The sequence below is a fragment of the Furipterus horrens genome, unplaced genomic scaffold (genome assembly GCF_987537825.1).
Source record: "Furipterus horrens unplaced genomic scaffold, mFurHor1.1.pri manual_scaffold_17, whole genome shotgun sequence".
NCBI lineage: Eukaryota > Metazoa > Chordata > Mammalia > Chiroptera > Furipteridae > Furipterus > Furipterus horrens.
Window position 1 is genome coordinate 119083581 of NW_028327187.1, and position 18717 is coordinate 119102297.

General features: G+C 71.7%; 1 protein-coding gene across 1 annotated transcript; it reads left to right on the top strand.

The window, feature by feature from the left end:
- The first annotated feature begins 475 nt into the window (after positions 1-475).
- PPP2R3B (protein phosphatase 2 regulatory subunit B''beta) lies at positions 476-17907 on the top strand. Its single transcript, XM_090264439.1, has 13 exons — positions 476-819; positions 10066-10251; positions 11645-11748; positions 11951-12053; positions 12299-12373; positions 13414-13500; positions 13836-13992; positions 14714-14762; positions 15247-15336; positions 15461-15636; positions 16362-16480; positions 16559-16665; positions 17554-17907. The coding sequence occupies exons 1-13, from the start codon at positions 547-549 to the stop codon at positions 17723-17725; spliced, it is 1698 nt and encodes a 565-aa protein (XP_090120565.1). The 5' UTR covers positions 476-546; the 3' UTR covers positions 17726-17907.
- The last annotated feature ends 810 nt before the right edge of the window (positions 17908-18717 follow it).

The following is an 18717-nucleotide window of genomic DNA, read 5'->3' on the forward strand; positions in this document are numbered from 1 at the left end:
CGCCCCTAAGAAGCCCCAAAGCGGAAAAACCTGGCGTGGGGAGGCCACCGCCCCCGTCTCCGCTCCCGCCCCGGGGTCGTAATCGCCACCTGGCCCCGCCCAAGGCCCCCGGCAAAGCCCCGCTCGCGGGGAGGCGTCCGTGCCGGCGTGCGGCGTCCGGCGCGCCGTGATGACGCCACGCGCTGCGCTGACGCACGACGTAGGCGACCGTCTGTGGGAGCGCGGCCGGCGCGGCCGTTTTGAAGCTGCCCTGAGCCCCGTGCGCTGATCGGGCTGCTTCCGTCGGTGCCTCCGAGGCTGCGCAGCCCGCGAGGCGGGGACGCCGCCTCGTCCGGACCCCACGCCCCCGTCCGCCCGGCTGCCGCCTCCTGCCGGACCCTGGGCCGCGGTTCCGCGACCCCATCCGGCCGGGCGCCGGGCCGGCCCGGCCCTCGGAGCTCAGCGCCCCGCCTGGCTCCGGCTCGCCGATCCGCGGCCCCTGGAGGCCGGACTCTGCCGCCGGCGTGAGGCTCGGGGCCCCCGGGGAGGCGGGGTCGCGCCGCGGCGATGCCGCCCGGCAAGGCGCTGCAGCCGGTGCTGAAGATGAAGGTGGACGAGCTGTTCCTGTGCTGGCTCAGCGAGGCCGGCACGCAGGCGATGCTGCGGGACTGTCTGCGCAGGATCCAGACGCCCGGGCGCGCCGACGCGGGCTGCGGGGACGCGGGGCGGCCCGCACCCCCTCCCGCACCGCAGGCCCCCGCGCTGCCGCTGGGCGCCGCCGCCGCTCCGAGGCCCGGGCCGCCCGTCCGAGGGACGCGCCGCTCGGCGGGGACGAGAGGAGTAAGTTGCTCTTCCTTCCGCTCAGGACGGGGACGCGCGTGCCGTCCCTCTGTCCCCCCGTCCCCGCGGGACAGCCCTCCGCGCGGAGAAAAACGTCATCGCTGTCACGTCGGAGTTCGTCTCCAGGGACCTGCGTTCGTTTTAATTGGCGGGAGGGGTCCGTGTGTCCCACTGACAGCTGCGTCCCGCGTGCGCCGTGAGTGGGGATCGAACCCACGCCCGCGGCTGTCGGGGCAGCGCCCTCACCCGCGGAGCAGGTTTGGCTGTCGTGGGTCTGGGGCCGCGCAGTGTTCGTGCGAAGGGGTAAGGCGTCGCCTGCGGGGGTCGCAGGGGAGCGAGTCGTCGGTGCGCGGGGTGTGCCCGCGTCGCTCCACTGCGGCCCGGCTGCGCACGGGTGTCGCTCTCAGCTGGAGCCCGCGCCCCGACGCAGCAGTGAGCACGGCGCGCGCCAGCACCGCTCGGAGCAGCAGGTCCCGGCCGAAGCGCAGCCCTCGCTCGGGGGCGGGCAGGGGGACGTCCGCCCGAAGACAAGCCCTGTGCTCTGCGCTGTCGCCAGCTTTCTATGTCCCCACGGGTCCAGCGTTTTCTCTGAGCCAGGAGGAGGGGCGGCGGAGCTGGGGCCGCTTTGGAGACCCCTCGGCGTAGGCCCTCCCGAGAAGCCCCGAGGCAGGCTCGTCGGGACCCCTGGGGACGCCCATCCCGCTGGACCACCCTGGGCTCTGGCCCGGAGCCGTCCCCCCGACCCGCGCGGCCTGTGCGTCCCGGCGGTGCCGAGCCTCTCCCCGGGCGCCGGGCACGGTCCGCGGGGGCCGGGGCTCAGGACGCCGCTTTCGGTCTGACAGCGTTTCCTCCCCAGCGGGTGTTACTCCCACGTGGGCTCCCGGCTTCTAGGCCGGGCGCCCCACTTGGCCCCGGACTATCTCAGTGACAGCGCCCGGCACTGCTCCATGGTGAGTTCTCGTACTTTGTGACCTGTGACTGAGGACGGGGGTACGCACCGGTCAGCTCCGAGCGGGGCGGGCAGGCTGGGTGCGTGGGAGGGGGCACGGGTCTGGTCCACGGCTCTGCAGTCACGCGGGGGGTCCTTTACCGGCGGCCGCGGGTCTTCCCTTCCGTTTGTGAACACACGCAGCATCTGTTATGAAGCGCAGCCCATGGAGAGCTGCAGAGCAGGTGGCCGGCCTCCCGGAGTGGGGTGCAGGTCCAGGGGCGTCCTGTCTCCGTGCACGCAGGTCCTCGGAGGCCGGGATGTGCGAATTCGGGGGGTACGGGAGGGGCTGCAGAGAATGATCGCAGGTGCTCCGCTGCCAGCAGACCCAGTGCGCAGCAGGCGGCGGGCACCCCGCAGGGCAGGGCCTGAGTCCTGGGCCGCAGGCACCTCCGTGACTGGCCCGGCGGACAGTTCCCCTCCATGGCCTGTGTTTCAAGCCACGGCAGCAGCCCCGCAGCCGGTGTGGCCAGTCCGTGGCAGGAAGCCCGCGCAGGACGGTGCCTGAGCGGAGCGCTCGGCTGCCGTGCGGTCTGCCCGTCCGGCTCCTCCCACGACCAGGGTCGCCCTGCTCCGCAGCGCCGTGCTGGGCGGCGGCCTAGTGCGCGTCTGGGGGTGCACAGGTGTCGCAGCCCGAGCACGGCCCAGCCTTGGCCCTGCTCCCGGGCCACCCAGCACCCGGCCTTCCGCCCCTCCCGTGGGAGCGCACCTCACCTCACCTGTCTGTCTGCAGAACTCCGAGGTCCCACCGTGAGCCCCGGACCACGACGTTCAAGAAGTGGGGGGAGGCGGGCGTGGGCAGAGGCGGCGCGGGAACCCGAGGGGGCGCCTGACGGGGGTCTGGGAAAGGAAGGGGCCGGATGGTGCAGACACGGAGAGGAGGGAGCCAGCCTCGGCCACGTGCTCTTTGCCCCCCGGGTGGTGACAGCGGGGAAGGGCAGCCTTGGGGGGGGGGCGGTGAGAGCTCAGGCTGGGGGTGCGCAGGGGGCACAGGCAGTGAGGCTGCTCTGCAGGCGCCGCCCCTGCTCAGCGTCCTCCCAGGGCGTGTGCAGCCTTGGGGTCGGGGTCGGGGTCAGGGAACCGCGGTGGGAACCACACTGGAGGCGAGCCAGCGGAGCCGACGCAGCGCCCACTGCAAGCAGCCCGGGACCGCGGGGAGCCGGGCGGCGAGCGCCCAGGGTCTGTGCCTCCTGCTCGGTGTTCCCGCCAGCTGGGCGCTGCGGGGAGAGCAGGCCGCCGATTGGAGAGGAGCGGGGAAGGCGGTGCAGGCTGTTCTGTGACCTGGTGTCAGTCTGGCCACCTCCGCCCCCAGGTCCCCAGCCGCAGGGACACACACAGCCGGCGTCCCCTCCCCCCACCGGGGACCATGTCACGGCGAGTCTGGGAACTGACGGGGCAGACCTCCCTGGGGTCCTGCCGTTTCTGGGGGGCCTGACGCGGGGAGTCGGCGATTCCTCTGCTCGCGCGCGGTGCCTGCCAGGCGGACGCTGGGTGATCGACGGGGCACGGGGCGGGGCAAAGACAAGCAGAGCCCCGCCCACTCGGGCGGCACCGGGGGCGGGCCCAGGTTACCCTCAGAGGAGGGGTGCTCGTGCGCAGGAGGCGGCAGGCAGGCCCGCGCCTCCAGGGCTGGGGCTGTGGGGTTCGCAGACCCCGCAGGGCCAGGGTGTGGGGCCCCGGGTGGAGTCTGGGGCTCGGACGTCAGGAGCGCACAGCGACGCGCTGCCCGGCGGGCGCGCGGCCACACTGGCTCCCAGAGACGGGGCCACAGGGCTGGCTTTCCTGTTGGGCGGCAGGATGTCCCGGAGAGAGCCCCAGCCCCCAGCAGCACCCCTACGTAGTGCTGGGTGTCCGAGCACCTCTGTGATCCCGGGGTCCTGCCTCCCAGAGCGGGGCCAATGCTCCGTCAGACGCAGGCCCCTCCCGGACTTCCCTGCGGGCAGGGTTGGAGCCCCTCTGTGTGCTGCGTGCTTTCCTCTGCCCCATGCCCTCCGTGTTCTGGTTCCCACGCCCTCTGTGTTCTGGCCCCGTCAGGGGTGTGGGCGGGTGCCCCAGGCTCTGCCCTGCGGCCAGGGGTGCATTTACGGTGTTACCGCTGAGAACGGTTTCCTCGGGCCCCTCGGTGGAGCCCCCAGTGCTTTGCGGACCCGTCCTTCCTTCCCTTGGGGCGCCCGGGCTGCGGACTCAGCATCTGGGTTGGACCCCCAGCTTTGCCCCCCTGCCCCCTGCATCTGCAGCTCAGTCACTAGGTCCCTTTCCAGGGGGCGGGATGGCCCCAACGCTCCCCAATCCGAGCACACCCTGCCCGCCCCCCAGGGCTGGGGAGGCAACCTCCGCGTGCCCTTGGGAGCTCAGAGACACTTGGTCAGCTCTGGGCGGCAGGGAGGGGCGGAGACGGAGACCGTGCTCCGCGCGTCTGGGGAGGGAGCAGCTGCCGGGCCGCATCTGGGCGCCCGGGCCAGCCCGGACCGCAGGGCAGGGCAGGACCGGCTCTCCTGACGGGCTCCGTCCGCCGCCGGACAGCCTGCCCTTCCCTGGAGCGCGTCCTTGTCCCCTCCCTCCCGGGAACCCGCGGGCGGTGCCCCCAGATCCTCTCTCCCACGACCGACCCGCTCACTCTCTCCCTCGTCACTCATCCGTCGGGCGGGCTGAGCCGCGTCTGCGCCCCCCCCCCCCACCGACCACCGCAAAGCCCGGCGCGGGGACCGCGGCTCCAGGAGCCTCGGGACGCCCACCCGGCGCCCGCTGCTGCCGCTGCCCAGCTGCCGCTCTGTCGCGCGCCCCACCTCCAGCCATGTGCCCTCCTCAGCCTGTGGAATGCGTGCGGCCCCGGCCCGGCCCCCAGAGCGCCCGCCCGGCCGCGCATGGAGCGCGCTGAGCCCGGCCGCCTCCACCGTCCCAGCGGCCGCCTCGAGCCCCCCGGCCAGGCCCAGCCCTGCGACCCCGGGCCCCGGCGGCCCATGCGCGCCGACATGCGGCTCAGGGAGCTGTCCCTGCGCCAGGACCCCGACCTGCGGCAGGAGCTGGCCGCGCTCGCCCGCGGCTGCGACTTCGTGCTGCCCTCCCGGTTCAAGAAGCGGCTCAAGGCCTTCCAGCAGGTGCGGTGGGCGCACCCCGTGAGCGGTGTGTCTGTCCCAGCGGGTTCCCGCCGGCCCGTCTCGCGCCCCGGGGGAGGGGGTCGTCGCCCCGCGGGGGAGGGGGCCTCTCAGCTCCTCCGGCCTGCGCTGCCCAGAGCGCGCGTCTGCCCCCGTCCCGCCGTGGAGGGTTAGGGGTCTGCTGGGGTCAGCGTTCTCGCTGATAGCAGTTCCCCCGTCTCCCCGGGGGTCAGCAGCGAACACCCAGCGTGGATGCCGCGGCCTGCAGACCAACCCCCAGGCTCCCGGGGGCGCAAGCTGTTGGTAAACCGCGGGCTCGGCCCCGCGGCGCTGCCCCCCGGTGGCGGGCGCGCAGCCGTGGGCGCGATTCAAAGCCCTGGGACCAGGCCGGCGCTCTGCTGTGCGCTGGGGCCGGGGGAGGGGGGGCGGCGGGACGGACTTGGGGGTCCGCAGCCTGTGCACCCAGAGAGCAGGGCTTGGTGCTCGGCCGTAACCCATCGCCTGTAAACTGCGCCGCGACCCAGGGCGCCGCTCGGGGAACTGGAGCGGGTCTTCCCGTCTGCGCGCGCGTGCCTCACGAGTTAGTCTAAGATGGTGTGATCGACGTCGTGTGGGCTTCCTCCCCGGACGCCTGGGGGTCCGAGCGTGACCGCGGGTTAGGTCTGCAGCCGCGTCGCGCCCCCTCGACCCCCGCGGCGCGTGGACAGGCACTCCGGCAGGTGCGGGGCCACGTGCCCGCCTCTCCGGAGGCCCCGCCTCTTGCTTTACAGACTCCGTTCGCCCCTCGTGGTTTTTCTCCGGGACTGAACGTCTCCTCCGGGCCTCGAGAAAAGCTGACGGCAAATCAGACTGCTGTGTTGGGGGGAATCGGAGCCCCCTTTCTGCAGATGCTTTAAGTGGTGTTTCCTCCAGGATCCCGTTTTGGCTTCCACACGGGCTCAGCTCTGTCCGTCTGTCCCCGGTTCCCGTCCTCGGGGTGGCGTCCGCCAGCGGGTCCGGCTGCACGTCTGCCCCTTCTGTTCAGGGAGAGTCTGGTGAGACTCGTCGTTTGGGGGCCTTCGCGGGGACGTCCGCGCCAGAGGTGTCGGTCGGGAGTCTGGCCGTCGCCGCCCTGCGAGGTGGCCGGGGTGCGTGGTGCCGGGGACGCCCGGCTCCCTCTGCCTGCGCCGCCGCAGCCTCCGCGTGGTCCCGACATCCAGGCTGTTTGTGCAGCAGGTTCATGCTGGGGAAACAGACATGGTGATTCCTCTCAGAGAAGGTGGTTTCCGTCGAGAACGTTCTGGAAGGGAAGGTTCCCTCTGGGGCAAGAGGCGAGCTGGGGCCCAGGGCGCAGGAGCAAGGCCTGCCCGTGTGTTTTCCCCGCTGCGTGCCCGCATGCGCCTCAGTGCAGCCTCCACGGGCCGTCTCAAGCATGGCGGTGATGTCCGTGGGCCATGTCCACCCGCGCTGCCCGTGATCGTCACGTCAGACCGTGGCAGCCTCAGCGGCCCAGGGCGTCACAGGGAGGGTCCCGGCGCCTCCCCCACCTGAGTTCCGAGACCCCAGGAGGTGGCAGCCCACAGGTGCCCCCACACGCTGCTCCCTGCGCAGACAGGCTGGTGGCCCGGCCTGCGTCGTGTCCCCAGCCCTGTCTTCTCCACGGACACACCATCGGGGTGGTCTGTTCCCCGCCTCGTGGACCCGTCTCACGTGGGGACGTGTATGCCGATTTCAAAAAGAGAAAAGGAGGGAGACATCGGTGTGAGAGAGAAACACGGGTCGGTTGCCTCTGGTTCCCGCCCCGACTGGCCCTCAACGTGTTGGCACAGGCCTGAGCTCTGAGCGGGACTCGAACCCACGGCCGCGTGGTGTGCGGGACGGGACTCCCACGAGCCGAGTCGCCGGGCCAGGTCGTAGGCCGAGGAACCCTGTGCGTGGGGCCTGCTTCCTCATCCTTCCTTCTGGTTCCTCTGTTTCAGACGGGGACCCTTTTGCTTTGTCCGGTCGTCTGGGGTGGTGCGGAGGGGCCATGAGACCCCCGGAGCATGCCCGTGGCCCGCAAGGACCCCCGTTGGGTGGGAGAGGTGGCCACGCTGGGGGCCTCACCTTTGCTTGGAGACCCGGGGCCTCTGGGGCGGGATCGCGGCGGCTGCTTTCCTCCCGTGCCCGTCCGCCCTGGGTCAGCTCCGAGCCCCACAGCTGTGCCCGGCACGCCTCCGCCTGGCCGCGGGTCCCCTGCCGCACGCCGCCCGGCCTGCGTGGTGGATGTGGGCCAGGGGCCCTCCCTGGGGCCCCGCACGTGCCCTGAGCGCCCAGGGGCCCGGCCCTTGGAGGCTTGGGTCCTGAGAACGTTTCCACAGACACCGCCTCGGTCGCCCCATGGAGGGGCCGCCGGCCCCCGGGCATGGCCGCAGGCGCGCACGCAGAGCCTCTGTCCACAGAGGCGTGTTCCTAGTCGGTGTGCACACGTGGGCTGCCCTGTGGGCTCCAGGAGGCTCCCGCCATCCCTGTGATTCCTGGAATGGGGACGGGTCAGAAATAGCTGGGGGGTGGGGGGGTGGGCAGGGTCATCTTTATCGTTGCCGCGGCGACACGGGGGCCGGGGGCTCTGCAGTGGACAGCGAGCCCTCCACCCTCGTCCGCCTCTTTCAGAGGCCCGAGGCCCCCTTCTGACCCCGTTACACGCGTGCACGCGTCCCTGCGCCGTGTTTGCTGCTCCGCCGTCAGCACTGAGGTGCGGCCTGGCCCCGCGGCGGGAAGGAAGCTGCGCCCAGTGCCTCCCCGTCCGCGGGCCCGGGCCAGGCGGCAGGCGGCCAGCCCCCCGCGCTGGGAAGGAATGTGCCGTGCAGCTGTGCCGGGACGTGTCTATTTCTGTCCCGGAGATTAAGCTGCAAATCCCCGGTGTCCGCAGCGCGGCGGCCTGGGCGCTCCATCAGCCCTCCCGGGGGGGGGGGGGGGGGGGGGCGGGGACGTAGCCAGCCGGGCCCAGCCGCCCTCTGCTGGGCTGCGGCGTCTCCTGCCAGCGCTCGTCCGCGAGCTGCGGCTCCAGGCTGTGTGGGGTCTCTGTCGCCACCCCCCAAGCACTGAGTGCTGCTGCCCATGCTCCAAGGGCAGACCTTCCGCCTGCTGTGGGCGCAGGGACGTCTGCTCCGCGCCCGCCGGGCTCACCGCCCTGCACCCAGCATCCATGGACGGCGCCGTGAGGCGGAAAAGAACCTCGCATGTGGGACGGCATAGCCCTGTGTGGCGAACGTGGTGGCCCGGGCCTCCTGAGTCAGTGACCTCCGGGGCCTGTCAGGATGTCACTGCATCCGGGGGCGCCAGCACCCTGCCCCGCCCGCCCCACCCCCCCCCGTGGTTGGCTCCGTGTTCCCGTCCGTAAACACGTCAGTGTCGGCGCCCCGTGTGTCTCCCGGGGTCAAACACGGCCTCTTCCCGCCGGGCCTGTGTCCCTTTTCCAGACCATGGCCTCCCTCTCCACGCGTTGTCACATGGGCCCGTCGGGCTTCTTTCCCACCTCATCTTCCGCTTACTTTCCCTCTTCTTCCTCATCTCCCTCCCACTGTCCCCTCCTGGCGTGCGGGGCTCCCGCCCTCAGCTGGCAGGCCCTGCTCGTGCCGTGGACAGCAGCGGACCCGCAACCCTGGGCGCACACGGAGCGCCTGCCCTGCCCTCCCGCCCGCCCGGCGCCTGTCCCGGTGCTCAGCAGTGCAGGGCCCCCCCCCGGTGCCCCACTCGGCCTCGCCCTCGCTGCCCTGCCTGGGGTGTGACCCTCACTGCCCTGCAGAGCGGGTCTGACGGGGGCTGCACGGCCAGGTGTGCTGGGGGCCGGCGCTCTTGCCGCCGTGGGGGGCACCCCTCGCCAGCCCCGTGTGCTCAGTGCCGTGGCCGCGAGGAGCGGGCCCCTGCGTGCAGACACACCATGCGCCTCGGCGGTGCCGGCTGGCCGTGGGGTGCAGCCCTCAGGGGTGGCCCCCACCTGCCCCACCGGGTCGTGGTCGGACCATCTCCCCCGTGGGGGCTGTCGCTGCTCCCTCACGCCGTGTGCACTGAGCTTCCCGCAGCTCATTGAGTGGCGAGCTGCCGCGCCCCCTCCTGAGTGTGCGGGGACCCCCGGCCACCGTCGGGTTCCCCCTGGGGCCCATCACCTCCCTGCCCCAGCCGGGGCATCTGTCCCAAGCCTCCCAGAGCGCAGGTGTGCTCGGCAGGTGCGTCCACGGGTGGCACGGCGCTTCCCTGTCTCTGCCTCCGGGACGGCCGTGCCCGGCTCCCGGTGGCCGTCTCTGCGCCGCGGCTTCGGGCAGCTCGGGGGGGGGGGGGGGGGGGGGCGGGGCGTTGCAGGCCTGCCTGCAGGTCAGCAGAGCGAGGCACGGGCTCCGGCGGGGTCTGTGCCCAGACAGGGAGGCCACCGCGTCCCCGTCGCTGCCCCAGACGCGGCCCCATCCAGCAGGCGTGTCTTGGCGGCTCCACGGAGCCGTGGTTCTGTTCAGGGGTTTGGCATCCAGACGGGTTGTCACAAAGCTCAGGTCCGACCTGGACCTGCCGGCACACACGCCTTCCGACCGGGTCTGGGAGGGGTGTCAGGAGACCACGTGGCGCAGGTGAGGCGCTGCGCTGAGCCCACTTCCGGTGCACCCTTGCGCCTGACACATCCACCCTCCGCGTTGTGGCGGGAATCCGACCCCAGGCTTCCTGGGGGGCCCCCAGGGAAGGGAGTGCCCACGGCCAGGCTCTCTGGGGTGGGACCCGTGCGGCTGATGCCAGCAATGACCCTTGTGAACTGCAGCCCGAGGACCCGCCCTGAGGGGGCACCCGGCCCCGGCACCAGCCCGCAGGTGGCCCTCCACCCTGGGGGCTGCAGCAGGCTCTGCACAGGGGGGGCCGCCCAAGCCTCAGCAGCCGGCAGCCATTGTCCCTGTCCTGGGACCCCCAGCCCGCGCCGTTCGGCCGGAGGCGCAGAGTGTGTGTGCTGGGGTCCCGTGGGACAGCCACGGCCGGGACGGCCACGCCGTGTGTGGGCCCCTCGAGCCTGGGGTCACCCGCAGGTGGTCAGGAGTGCCCTCCCACACGCCCGAGCGGCGGGCCCAGTGCCTTCCCTCCTGGGGGAGCCGTCCGTCGCGCACGGGCCACGGTGTGTGCTGGCGTCCCGCGCTCTAACGGGCTGTCGCCTGTGTCTCCCGCCAGGTGCAGGCGAAGAAGGAGGAGCCCCGGCCGCCCGCCTCCAGCTGCAGCATCCCAGCCTTCTACTTCCCGCGAGGCCGCCCGCAGGACGCGGTGAACACGGACGCCGTCATCGCCAGGATCGAGAGCACCTTCGCCCACTTCCCGCACGAGCGGGCCACCATGGAGGACATGGGCCTGGTGGCCAAGGTGGGCGTCCGGCGGCGAGCGCGGTGGTGTCTGCTCCGGGTTACGCGTCGTCGCGGCCAGAGCTGCTGGCCGGTCCTGTCCGCGCAGCGTGCCCACGGGAGGCCGCACACAGGCGTTGCTGTGGTCACAGCGTGCGCAGCACGCGCCCCGTGACGTCAGGGTCACCGTTAGCACACGCTCCCCTAACCCAGCTTCCTTTGCGGGGAGGCCGCGCCCTCTCCTGTCTCAGGGGGCAGGCTTGTCAGGGCTGCCCCACACCCGGGCCTCCGGTCTGGTTTGCCGCAGGAGCCTGTGGGGCTCTGCATGTGCAGGGACACAGGGTCCCTCCCTTCTCGGGCGAGTGGAGGGGCAGCCGTCCTGGCACCGGTGGGAAGCGACTGTCCCTCCCCGGGGGGTCGTCTGGGCTCTGCTGTTGGAGCTCCGTTGGCCGTGAGGGGCCAGCTCGCTGCTGGACGCCGAGTGTGCTCCACGCATGCAGGCGGGCGGGCCCTGCCTCCGGGCCGTGGGCGTGCGCGGATGTCCCCGTAGGACGGTGTCGTCTCTTGGGGTCCCTGCGCCTCTTTGTGGAGCGTTGGCTTCGCTTCTGCCGCGGTGCCTTGGGGGTCCCCCAGGGCCGCTGGACCGTGCGGTGTTGCACTTGGGGCTCCGCCTGCAGAGCCGCCGCCGCAGCAGCCCCCAGGCTTCAAGGCACGTGCCCCGGACGTCTTCCCAGGTGTCGACACCCGCAGCAGCTTTGGAAAAGGGTTTTGTCGTCTGCAGTCCCTGCCCTGCACGAGTTCGCTCCGTTTGCCCCCCAGCATCGCGCTCTTCCCACGAGGACCGTGCATGGACGGGCAGCCTGAGTCTCGTCTCAGGCAGGTCCGGGCAGGGACTCAGTCCCTGCGGGCTCACGGGTGCCGTCCTGCTTCCTGCCTTCGGCCCAGGTGCCTTGCGAGCTCCAGGGCTTGGAGTGTGTCCTTGAGCACTCGACGCAGACGTGATCGTGGCGCTGTGCCTGGCTCCTCCCGACGGGGAGCCCCAACATCCTCGTGTTCCATCACCACGCGGGCAGGACCCCCAGGGTCGGGATGGAGGACCTGGAGCCGCAGAGAGATGGGCCTTGTTGCCGGGAGGGCGGGGCAGCGCCACTCGGCGCCACACGGGCCCCTCTGCCTCGGGCTGAGCCGTGCCAGGCTCCCACCCACGTGTCCTCAGGTGCCCGGGGTCCGGCCCTCACGGGACAGCCAGGCTCTGCACGCTCCACGGCCCCAAGTGCACACGGTCATGGTCGCTCCGGGGGGAGCCGCCCGGCTCAGGGGCGGGAGTCCCGCAGCGGGAACCACTCAGGCTCCCGGCACAGCCGGGCACGGTGGTGCGGCCCTCCCGGGGCTCATGCCTTGTGTCCCGTGTGCAGGCCTGCGGCTGCCCGCTGTACTGGAAGGGGCCGCTCTTCTGCTGCGCTGGCGGGGAGCGCACGGGCTCCGTCTCCGTCCACAAGTTCGTCGCCATGTGGAGAAAGTGAGTCCTGGGCCGGGCGTCGTGGGGAGGGATGGGGCAGCCGGGCGGCACCACCGGCCCCCACCTCCAGCGTGGCCCGTCCTGCGGGGCCCGTCCTGCGGGGCCCGTCCCTGCCCCCTGCAGGCAGGACCCCGTCCCCAGGCGGGCGGCCACGTGGGCGCATGGCACAAGGGGACCCACGGCGCCCTCCCCCCACCCCCAGGATCCTGCACAACTGTCACGACGATGCTGCCAGGTTCGTGCACCTGCTTATGAGCCCCGGCTGCGGCTACCTGGTGCAGGAGGACTTCGTCCCCTTCCTGCAGGTGCGCCCTCGCCCTCGGGAGCGCAACCCCCACCGCTGCCCCCGGCCGGCCCCTGGATCTGAGTGCTGCCGGCTCCGGCAGGGGCGTGCAGCCCCCGGGACGGAGGGAGGAGGCCCTGGGCACGGTCTCTATCAGACGCGCCTGTGACATTGCGCAGGCAGCGGGCGGGCACACAGCAGCCCTCGGGCCCGGGGTCGGGGCGGGTGCGCAGAGCACCCACAGCTGCCTCCCGTCCCCCTGAGCAGGACGTGGTGAACACCCACCCCGGCCTGGCCTTCCTCAAGGAGGCGTCTGAGTTCCACTCCCGCTACATCACCACCGTGAGTATAGCGGCGACCGCCGCACGGCTTCGTAGCTGGGGTTCCGGTCCCCACGGTCACACGAATGAGGACGGACACGGAGCTACGGGCTCCCGGACCCCTTCTCGCACCCCAGATACGTTCTGTGGTCTCAGCTGGGGGAGGGCACATGTGAGGGGTGAGTGGGGGCGACGTGTGGACGGGGCCCCCAGCGCCTCTGGGGCTCCCAGTTGCACAGTGAGGCGCGTGGGGACGTCCCGCCGCCACCCTACCCCGGCCGTGCAGGAAAGGCGGCCTTGGGCCGCTCGGCCAGGAGGATGCCCTCGCTCAGGCAGGACACCGGCCCCTCCTTACGGCGTCCCAGTCTCAGAGCCGCAAGCGCCGGGCTCTGCCGGCGCCGGGGACACAGCGGACAGCAGCCCAGCCCAGCCCCGGAGCCCGGCACCAGTGGCATGGCCCGGGGGTTCCTGGGGAGCTCACTGTCCCCTGCCCACGCCGCTCTCCACGGGGCGTCCGCAGCCCAGCCTCAGGCCGAGCAAGAGGGGCCCCACGGCCCGGGATCCGCTTTGGCCTCTGGCCGGGAGCCCAGGTCCCCTGGCACACGGAGCGCACGCGTGGGAGCCGTGTGCCGTGGCTTCAGGCTCAGCCTGCTCCCGTCCCCGTCCCGTGGGGTCGTCCCGGTCCCGGGAGTGTGGAGCACACAGTACACACAGGGCTTCCTAGCGCACGCTCCACGCACAGCCTGAGCTGACTGCGCGGGGCCACGTGAGCGGCCGTCCTGCGTGGGCGCAGGTGTCCGCGGGGAGTGGGGGGACGTGCCCCAGGCAGGCCTTCAGTTCCCGCTTTTCCTGGGGTGCAGTTAAGTGGGGACGTGTTTGGAGCGGTTTTTTATCTGTTTTGACCCAACGCAGCCCCGCCTGAGCCCAGGGGAGTCCGGCGCCCGGCCCCGGGAGCGTCGCTGCAGCGCGGGGTGGGACCTCATCCCCGCCCCGCGGGCTCCTCCGGGGGCCGCGGGCGCCCTCTGCTGGCGACCCGGGGCCGCTGACGCGCTCCACCCGCAGGTCATCCAGAGGATCTTCTACGCCGTCAACCGGTCGTGGTCCGGGAGGATCACGTGTGCGGAGCTGCGCAGGAGCACCTTCCTGCAGGTGGGCGGCGCGGGGGCGGGGCCGGCCACCCACGCACCCACCCGTCCTCCCGTCTGTCCGCCTCTCCCGCCTGTGCAGGGCGCACAGCCTGGGGTGCCGGGGAGAGCGGCGCCCTGCGCACTGAGGGCGTGTGGGCGGGCCCGGGGCTGCCCTGCGCCATTGGCCCGGCTGGGTCCCCAGTGCCGTCCCCGGTGGCAGAGGCCGGTCCCGACCCGCGCGCTGCGCTCAGACCCTGCAGCGGGCGCTGGGCCTGCGGCTTCCGCGGGAGACGTGCGCAGCCCCGCCCGGCAGGCCGTGCCCCGGGCGCCGCAGCGGCTGCTTGGTTTGCTCGGCAGAACGTGGCGCTGCTGGAGGAGGAGGTGGACATCAACCAGCTGACGGAGTTCTTCTCCTACGAGCACTTCTACGTCATCTACTGCAAGTTCTGGGAGCTGGACACGGACCACGACCTGCTCATCAACCCGCAGGACCTGGCCCGGCACAACGACCACGGTGAGCGCCGGGCCGCGCAGGGCGGGGACGCGGGTGGACGGGCCGCACAGGCAACGACGTGCAGGCTGGAGGGTCCCGGCCAGCGTGTCGCTCTCCTGGGCGCCGGCTGGGGCAGTTCTCACCACGCGTCTCCTTGCTGTGTCCCTGGGTGTTTGGGGACCCTCCTACCAGTCAGGTTCACGCAACGGCTGCTGGACGCATCCTCCTGGGCAGAGTCCCAGGTGCCAGGAAGCGTCGCTCCCCTTTCTCGGCGCGCATAGAGCCGGGAGGCTCCTGCCCGGCCGCGGCAGCAGGGACGGCCTCACGTCCTGGGCACGTGGCTCAGAGGGGCCCGCCCTGAGCAGCCCCAGACCGGTTTCCTTACACGTTCCGTGATTTCAACGGACCCCCTTCTCAGGGGCTGACGTGGTCAGAGCTCCCTTGTGGAGGCTGGACATCCAAAATCAGCAACATGATGAGGGCCCGTCCCCGAGGCGCGGCATCGGGGAGAGTGCAGCTGGTGCTGATGCGGGGCTGCGCTCGGGGCTTAGAGCTCCCCCTGCGCCGTCCTGCAGACCCGGCATCTGAGGTCCAGGGATCCCAGGGGTCCCTGGGTCCCCGGGCCGTGCTCCTTCCACAGGCACCGGGATGGGGCCTTCCAGTGCACGGGGTCACCCCCAGCCCAAATGTTCCTGGCGCCTCCGAGGGTGGGCCAGGCACTCATGGCCGATCTCTCTTGCAGCCATCTCCACGCGGATGATCGAGAGGGTCTTCTCCGGGGCCGTGACGCGGTACGTGTGTGCGTCCGACTTTCCCCTGGTGCCGCGGCCGTGGGTCTGCGCGTGCGTCCACTTCTGTCCCTCACTGCCTGGCCGTGGGTGCTGCCGTGATGGAGGGTGCTGGCGGGACACACATGCTGTGGTCACACATGGCACACGAGCTCACAAAGGTGACACGCTGTCACATATAACATCACAAGACACAGCTCCGTCATGTCATTCAGTCGGTAGGGCGGGCACATCCCATTGTCATGAGCTCACAAAGGAGACGCGTCAGAGGGAGACCATGGCCAGCGGTGGCCTGTGTCCAGCCCTGGGCGTCCGAGTGACCCTGGAGTAGGCCGAGGCGCTGTGGGCGAGGCCGCAGCCACCAGTCCTCCCGCCGGCCCCAGGGAGCCTCCCCGGGACGGGCGCGGGTGCTGCTCATGCAACGGGTGCAGGGCCCTGACGCAGCCCCCCCCGACGTGGCCCTGTCTCCCGGTCCCCGCAAACCCAGAGGCAGAAAAGTGCAGAAGGAGGGGAAGATAAGCTACGCGGACTTCGTCTGGTTTCTCATCTCCGAGGAAGACAAGAAAACCCCGACCAGGTAGGTGTGCGGGTGCCGTCCCCGAGTGAGGCCACCTGGGCTGTGCGGGGAGCTCGCTCGTTCTCGGGGCGCGTCCTGGGGCCCGTCGCCGGGGCCAGGCTGAACGCAGCCCACGTGCCGGCAGCATCGAGTACTGGTTCCGCTGCATGGACCTGGACGGGGATGGCGCGCTGTCCATGTTCGAGCTGGAGCACTTCTACGAGGAGCAGTGCCGCCGGCTGGACGGCCTGGGCGTGGAGGCCCTGCCCTTCGAGGACTGTCTGTGCCAGATGCTGGACCTGGTGAAGCCGCAGTGCGCAGGTGCCGCGGGGCGCCCATCCCGGGGGGCGCGTGGGCGCATTGGGGGTGGCTTGAGTGACGAGGGGCAGCCTGCGGGAGGGCCCACAGTGAGAAGGCCCCCTACCCCCCAAGTGGGCAACAAAGGTGGGCCGTGCGCAGGTGCCGGCAGCAGCCCCGTCCTTGCAGAGCGCCCAGGCGGCACGCGGGACCCCACAGCCTGCTCTATGGCTGGTACCACCGGGCCCACCCGACCCCGTTCCCTGGGAGGTTCCTGCGCAAGCCAGCCGCCGGCGCTGCGCGAGGAGGGACTCAGACACCGGGGGTCAGAGACACAGGGGGACGGGGCCTCTCGACTCGGACGCCGCCTTAGCGTGCTCTCCGTGGAATCCGGGCCTTTGGGACGGAATCGTCCTGGGAGCCTGCTGTCCTGCCCGGCCCTCGCTGTCCCCGCGTCCCTGAAGCTCACGGCCCGTGTGCACGGCGCCCCCTGCTGGCCACGGTGTCTCCGCGTCCTCTGTCCACGGCCACCCTCCTGGGTGCAGGGGCCCCAGGGCTCCGTCCTCTGTGTCCCACCCTCCCCGCTGCCTTGTCCCCACAGCCCTGCCCAGGCTCCACTACGCCTGGGACAACCTCCCACGGGCACCACTTGCTCCCCCCCGTCGCGTCCACACGCAGCTGGGCTGCCGTGGTGCGAGCACCGGCAAAGCCACGCGGCCTGAGCGTCCCCGCCCCTCCCTTCTCCCCAGGGAGGATCACGCTCCGCGACCTCAAGAGGTGCAAGCTGGCCCACGTGTTCTTCGACACCTTCTTCAACATCGAGAAGTACCTGGACCATGAGCAGAAGGAGCAGGTGTCCCTGCTCAGGGTGAGTGCGGCCAGAGCCCCCGGGGCATCCGCTGCCGCCCACCGCCCGCGTGACTGCACGTCCCGTGTGCCCCTGCAGGAGACGGACGCGGACGGCCCTGAGCTGTCGGACTGGGAGAGGTACGCGGCCGAGGAGTATGACATCCTGGTGGCCGAGGAGGCCGCGGGCGAGCCCTGGGACGACGGGTGAGTGGACATCAGGTGCGGGACGGACGGACAGATGGGGCTGTGGGGCCACGGGAGCCGTCCACTCACTGCTGCGTGGAGTCCGGGTCCAGGGCCCGTGGCCCGGGCGCGCCCTCAGTGGCGCCCCTTTGCACCAGCTCTGCGCGCACGGATGTGAGTCTGTCCTGGGACAAGTTCTGGCCACGGCCGAGGTGGCCGCCCCCTTGGGTCCCTGCCCAGCCGGTTCCCGTCCCACCGCTGCCCATCCAGCCACCGTGTCTGGGTCTGCAATTCTCGCTGCTCGGAAGCGTGCAGTCTCCTGTGCGGTGACCTGCCGGCACCTCCGCGTGTCCTTGCTGGCTCGTCTCCCAGGCTGTGCTCTGACAACACTGAGCCTGGAAGGTGCTGCTTCTTCAGGGTCCCCTCCTCCCTCCTCTCCGTCGTGGGCGCCGCCGTCCCCCCCAAATAGGGAACAATTGTCTCCCACGGCGCTGGTCCCTGGTGCCAGGAAGGCTGGGGACCCGTGTTTCCCCAGACACTGCCCTGTGCCGGGTGTGTGAGGGGCGCCTGCTTCCTGGGCTGTGCTCGCGGCCTCTCCGCTGAGAAGCCGCGGCCGAGCCGAAGCCACGGACAGCCTGTGCCACGCAGGCGGGGTCCCCGGTGTCGGTGACAGCTGCCCGGGGCCCTCCTGCTGCGCGCGGACGCAGCGCCTCTTGTGGACACTCGGGGCCGCGCACTGGTTCCGCCTCGCTGGTCGCAAAGGCCCGAGCAGCCTGGGCAGCCCCCTTGGGGACCGCGGACGTGCCATGGGCCACGTCCCATGCAGCTCACGCGCCCTTGCTGACCCCTGGCGACCCCATCTCCTCCTCCCACGTCCCCGGCGCGCGCTCACCGCGGCCCCTCCCGCAGGTACGAGGCGGAGCTGAGCTCCGTGGACCAGAGGCTGGGCGGCCTGCGGTCACCGCTGGCCCAAAGGCCCTTCTTCGAGACGTCGTCGGCCCTGGGCACCGCCGACCTGTACGGCGAGGATGAGGACGAGGACGAGGACGAGGGCAGTGACGAGGAGATGCAGCCCTCGTGACCGGCTGCCCGGGGCCCGTCCGTGCAGCCGGCGCAGCAGCGTCTGCGCAGAGACGGACCGGGCCGTGTGTGACGGCTTCGGGGCCTGAGCTCCCGGCGGAAAAAGGCGCATCTGTACGGAGTGAGGTTATTTATTGCCCCGGCGCGAGGCTGGCTGAGGTCAGCCGGAACGGGGGCGCCACCCCTGCCCCCTGGCCCGGCAGACGGCGCAGACCCCGGCCCTGGAGGCGGCCCTCAGGCCTGGCCAAGGGTTTGCGCTGCAGGGAGCCAGGCTCCGGCCCGGGACGGCCGCCCGCTCGCGGGACCCGCAGGGACGGGAGCACCGCCGGCCGCGTCTCGTCGGCTGCGAGCGCGGCTCGGCCCCGGCGCCTCCAGTCCGCCCGCGTGACCCGGGTGCTGGGCTGCCCCGCGCGGCGCCTCTGTGGACGTTTCCTCCTGAATGTACAAAGTATGTAAAGTTAACTCTTCCTTGCTGTGTAGTGTGGTTTTAAAACGTTTTACGAGATCCCATTTGTATTTTCAAATAAATAAGGGTTTGCAGCCTCGGGCTCTGCTCACCCGGCCGGCGGCCCGAGCCCACGGCAGACAGAGCCGTGGCTCTGGGTCCGCGAGTGGGGACGCCCCCCCCCCGCCCCAGTGCAGACGGTGTGTCACTACATAATTGTGGGGACCTGGGGACAGAGGAACAGGCTGGCCCAGCTGGGACACCTGCGTGTCACCCCACTTCTCCATCGGTGTCCCCCTTAACCCTGCGTGCCCCGGACTCCCGGGCACCCCGTCTTCCGGGAAGACCCTGAACTGCGGCTGAGATGCCTCAGTGGCTCCGGCAGGGCCCCCCTCCCGCAAAGTGACGTCGGAGCTGCGCCCCCCACTTCCCGCCTCTGTCCGCCGCCCCCTGCGCACACGGCGTGCCTGCCACCTCTGCGCAACCGTGCGGGTCACCTGTGGTCACAGCCCCCAGAGCTGGCGTGGCCGTCCCTGCGGGGGGACCCT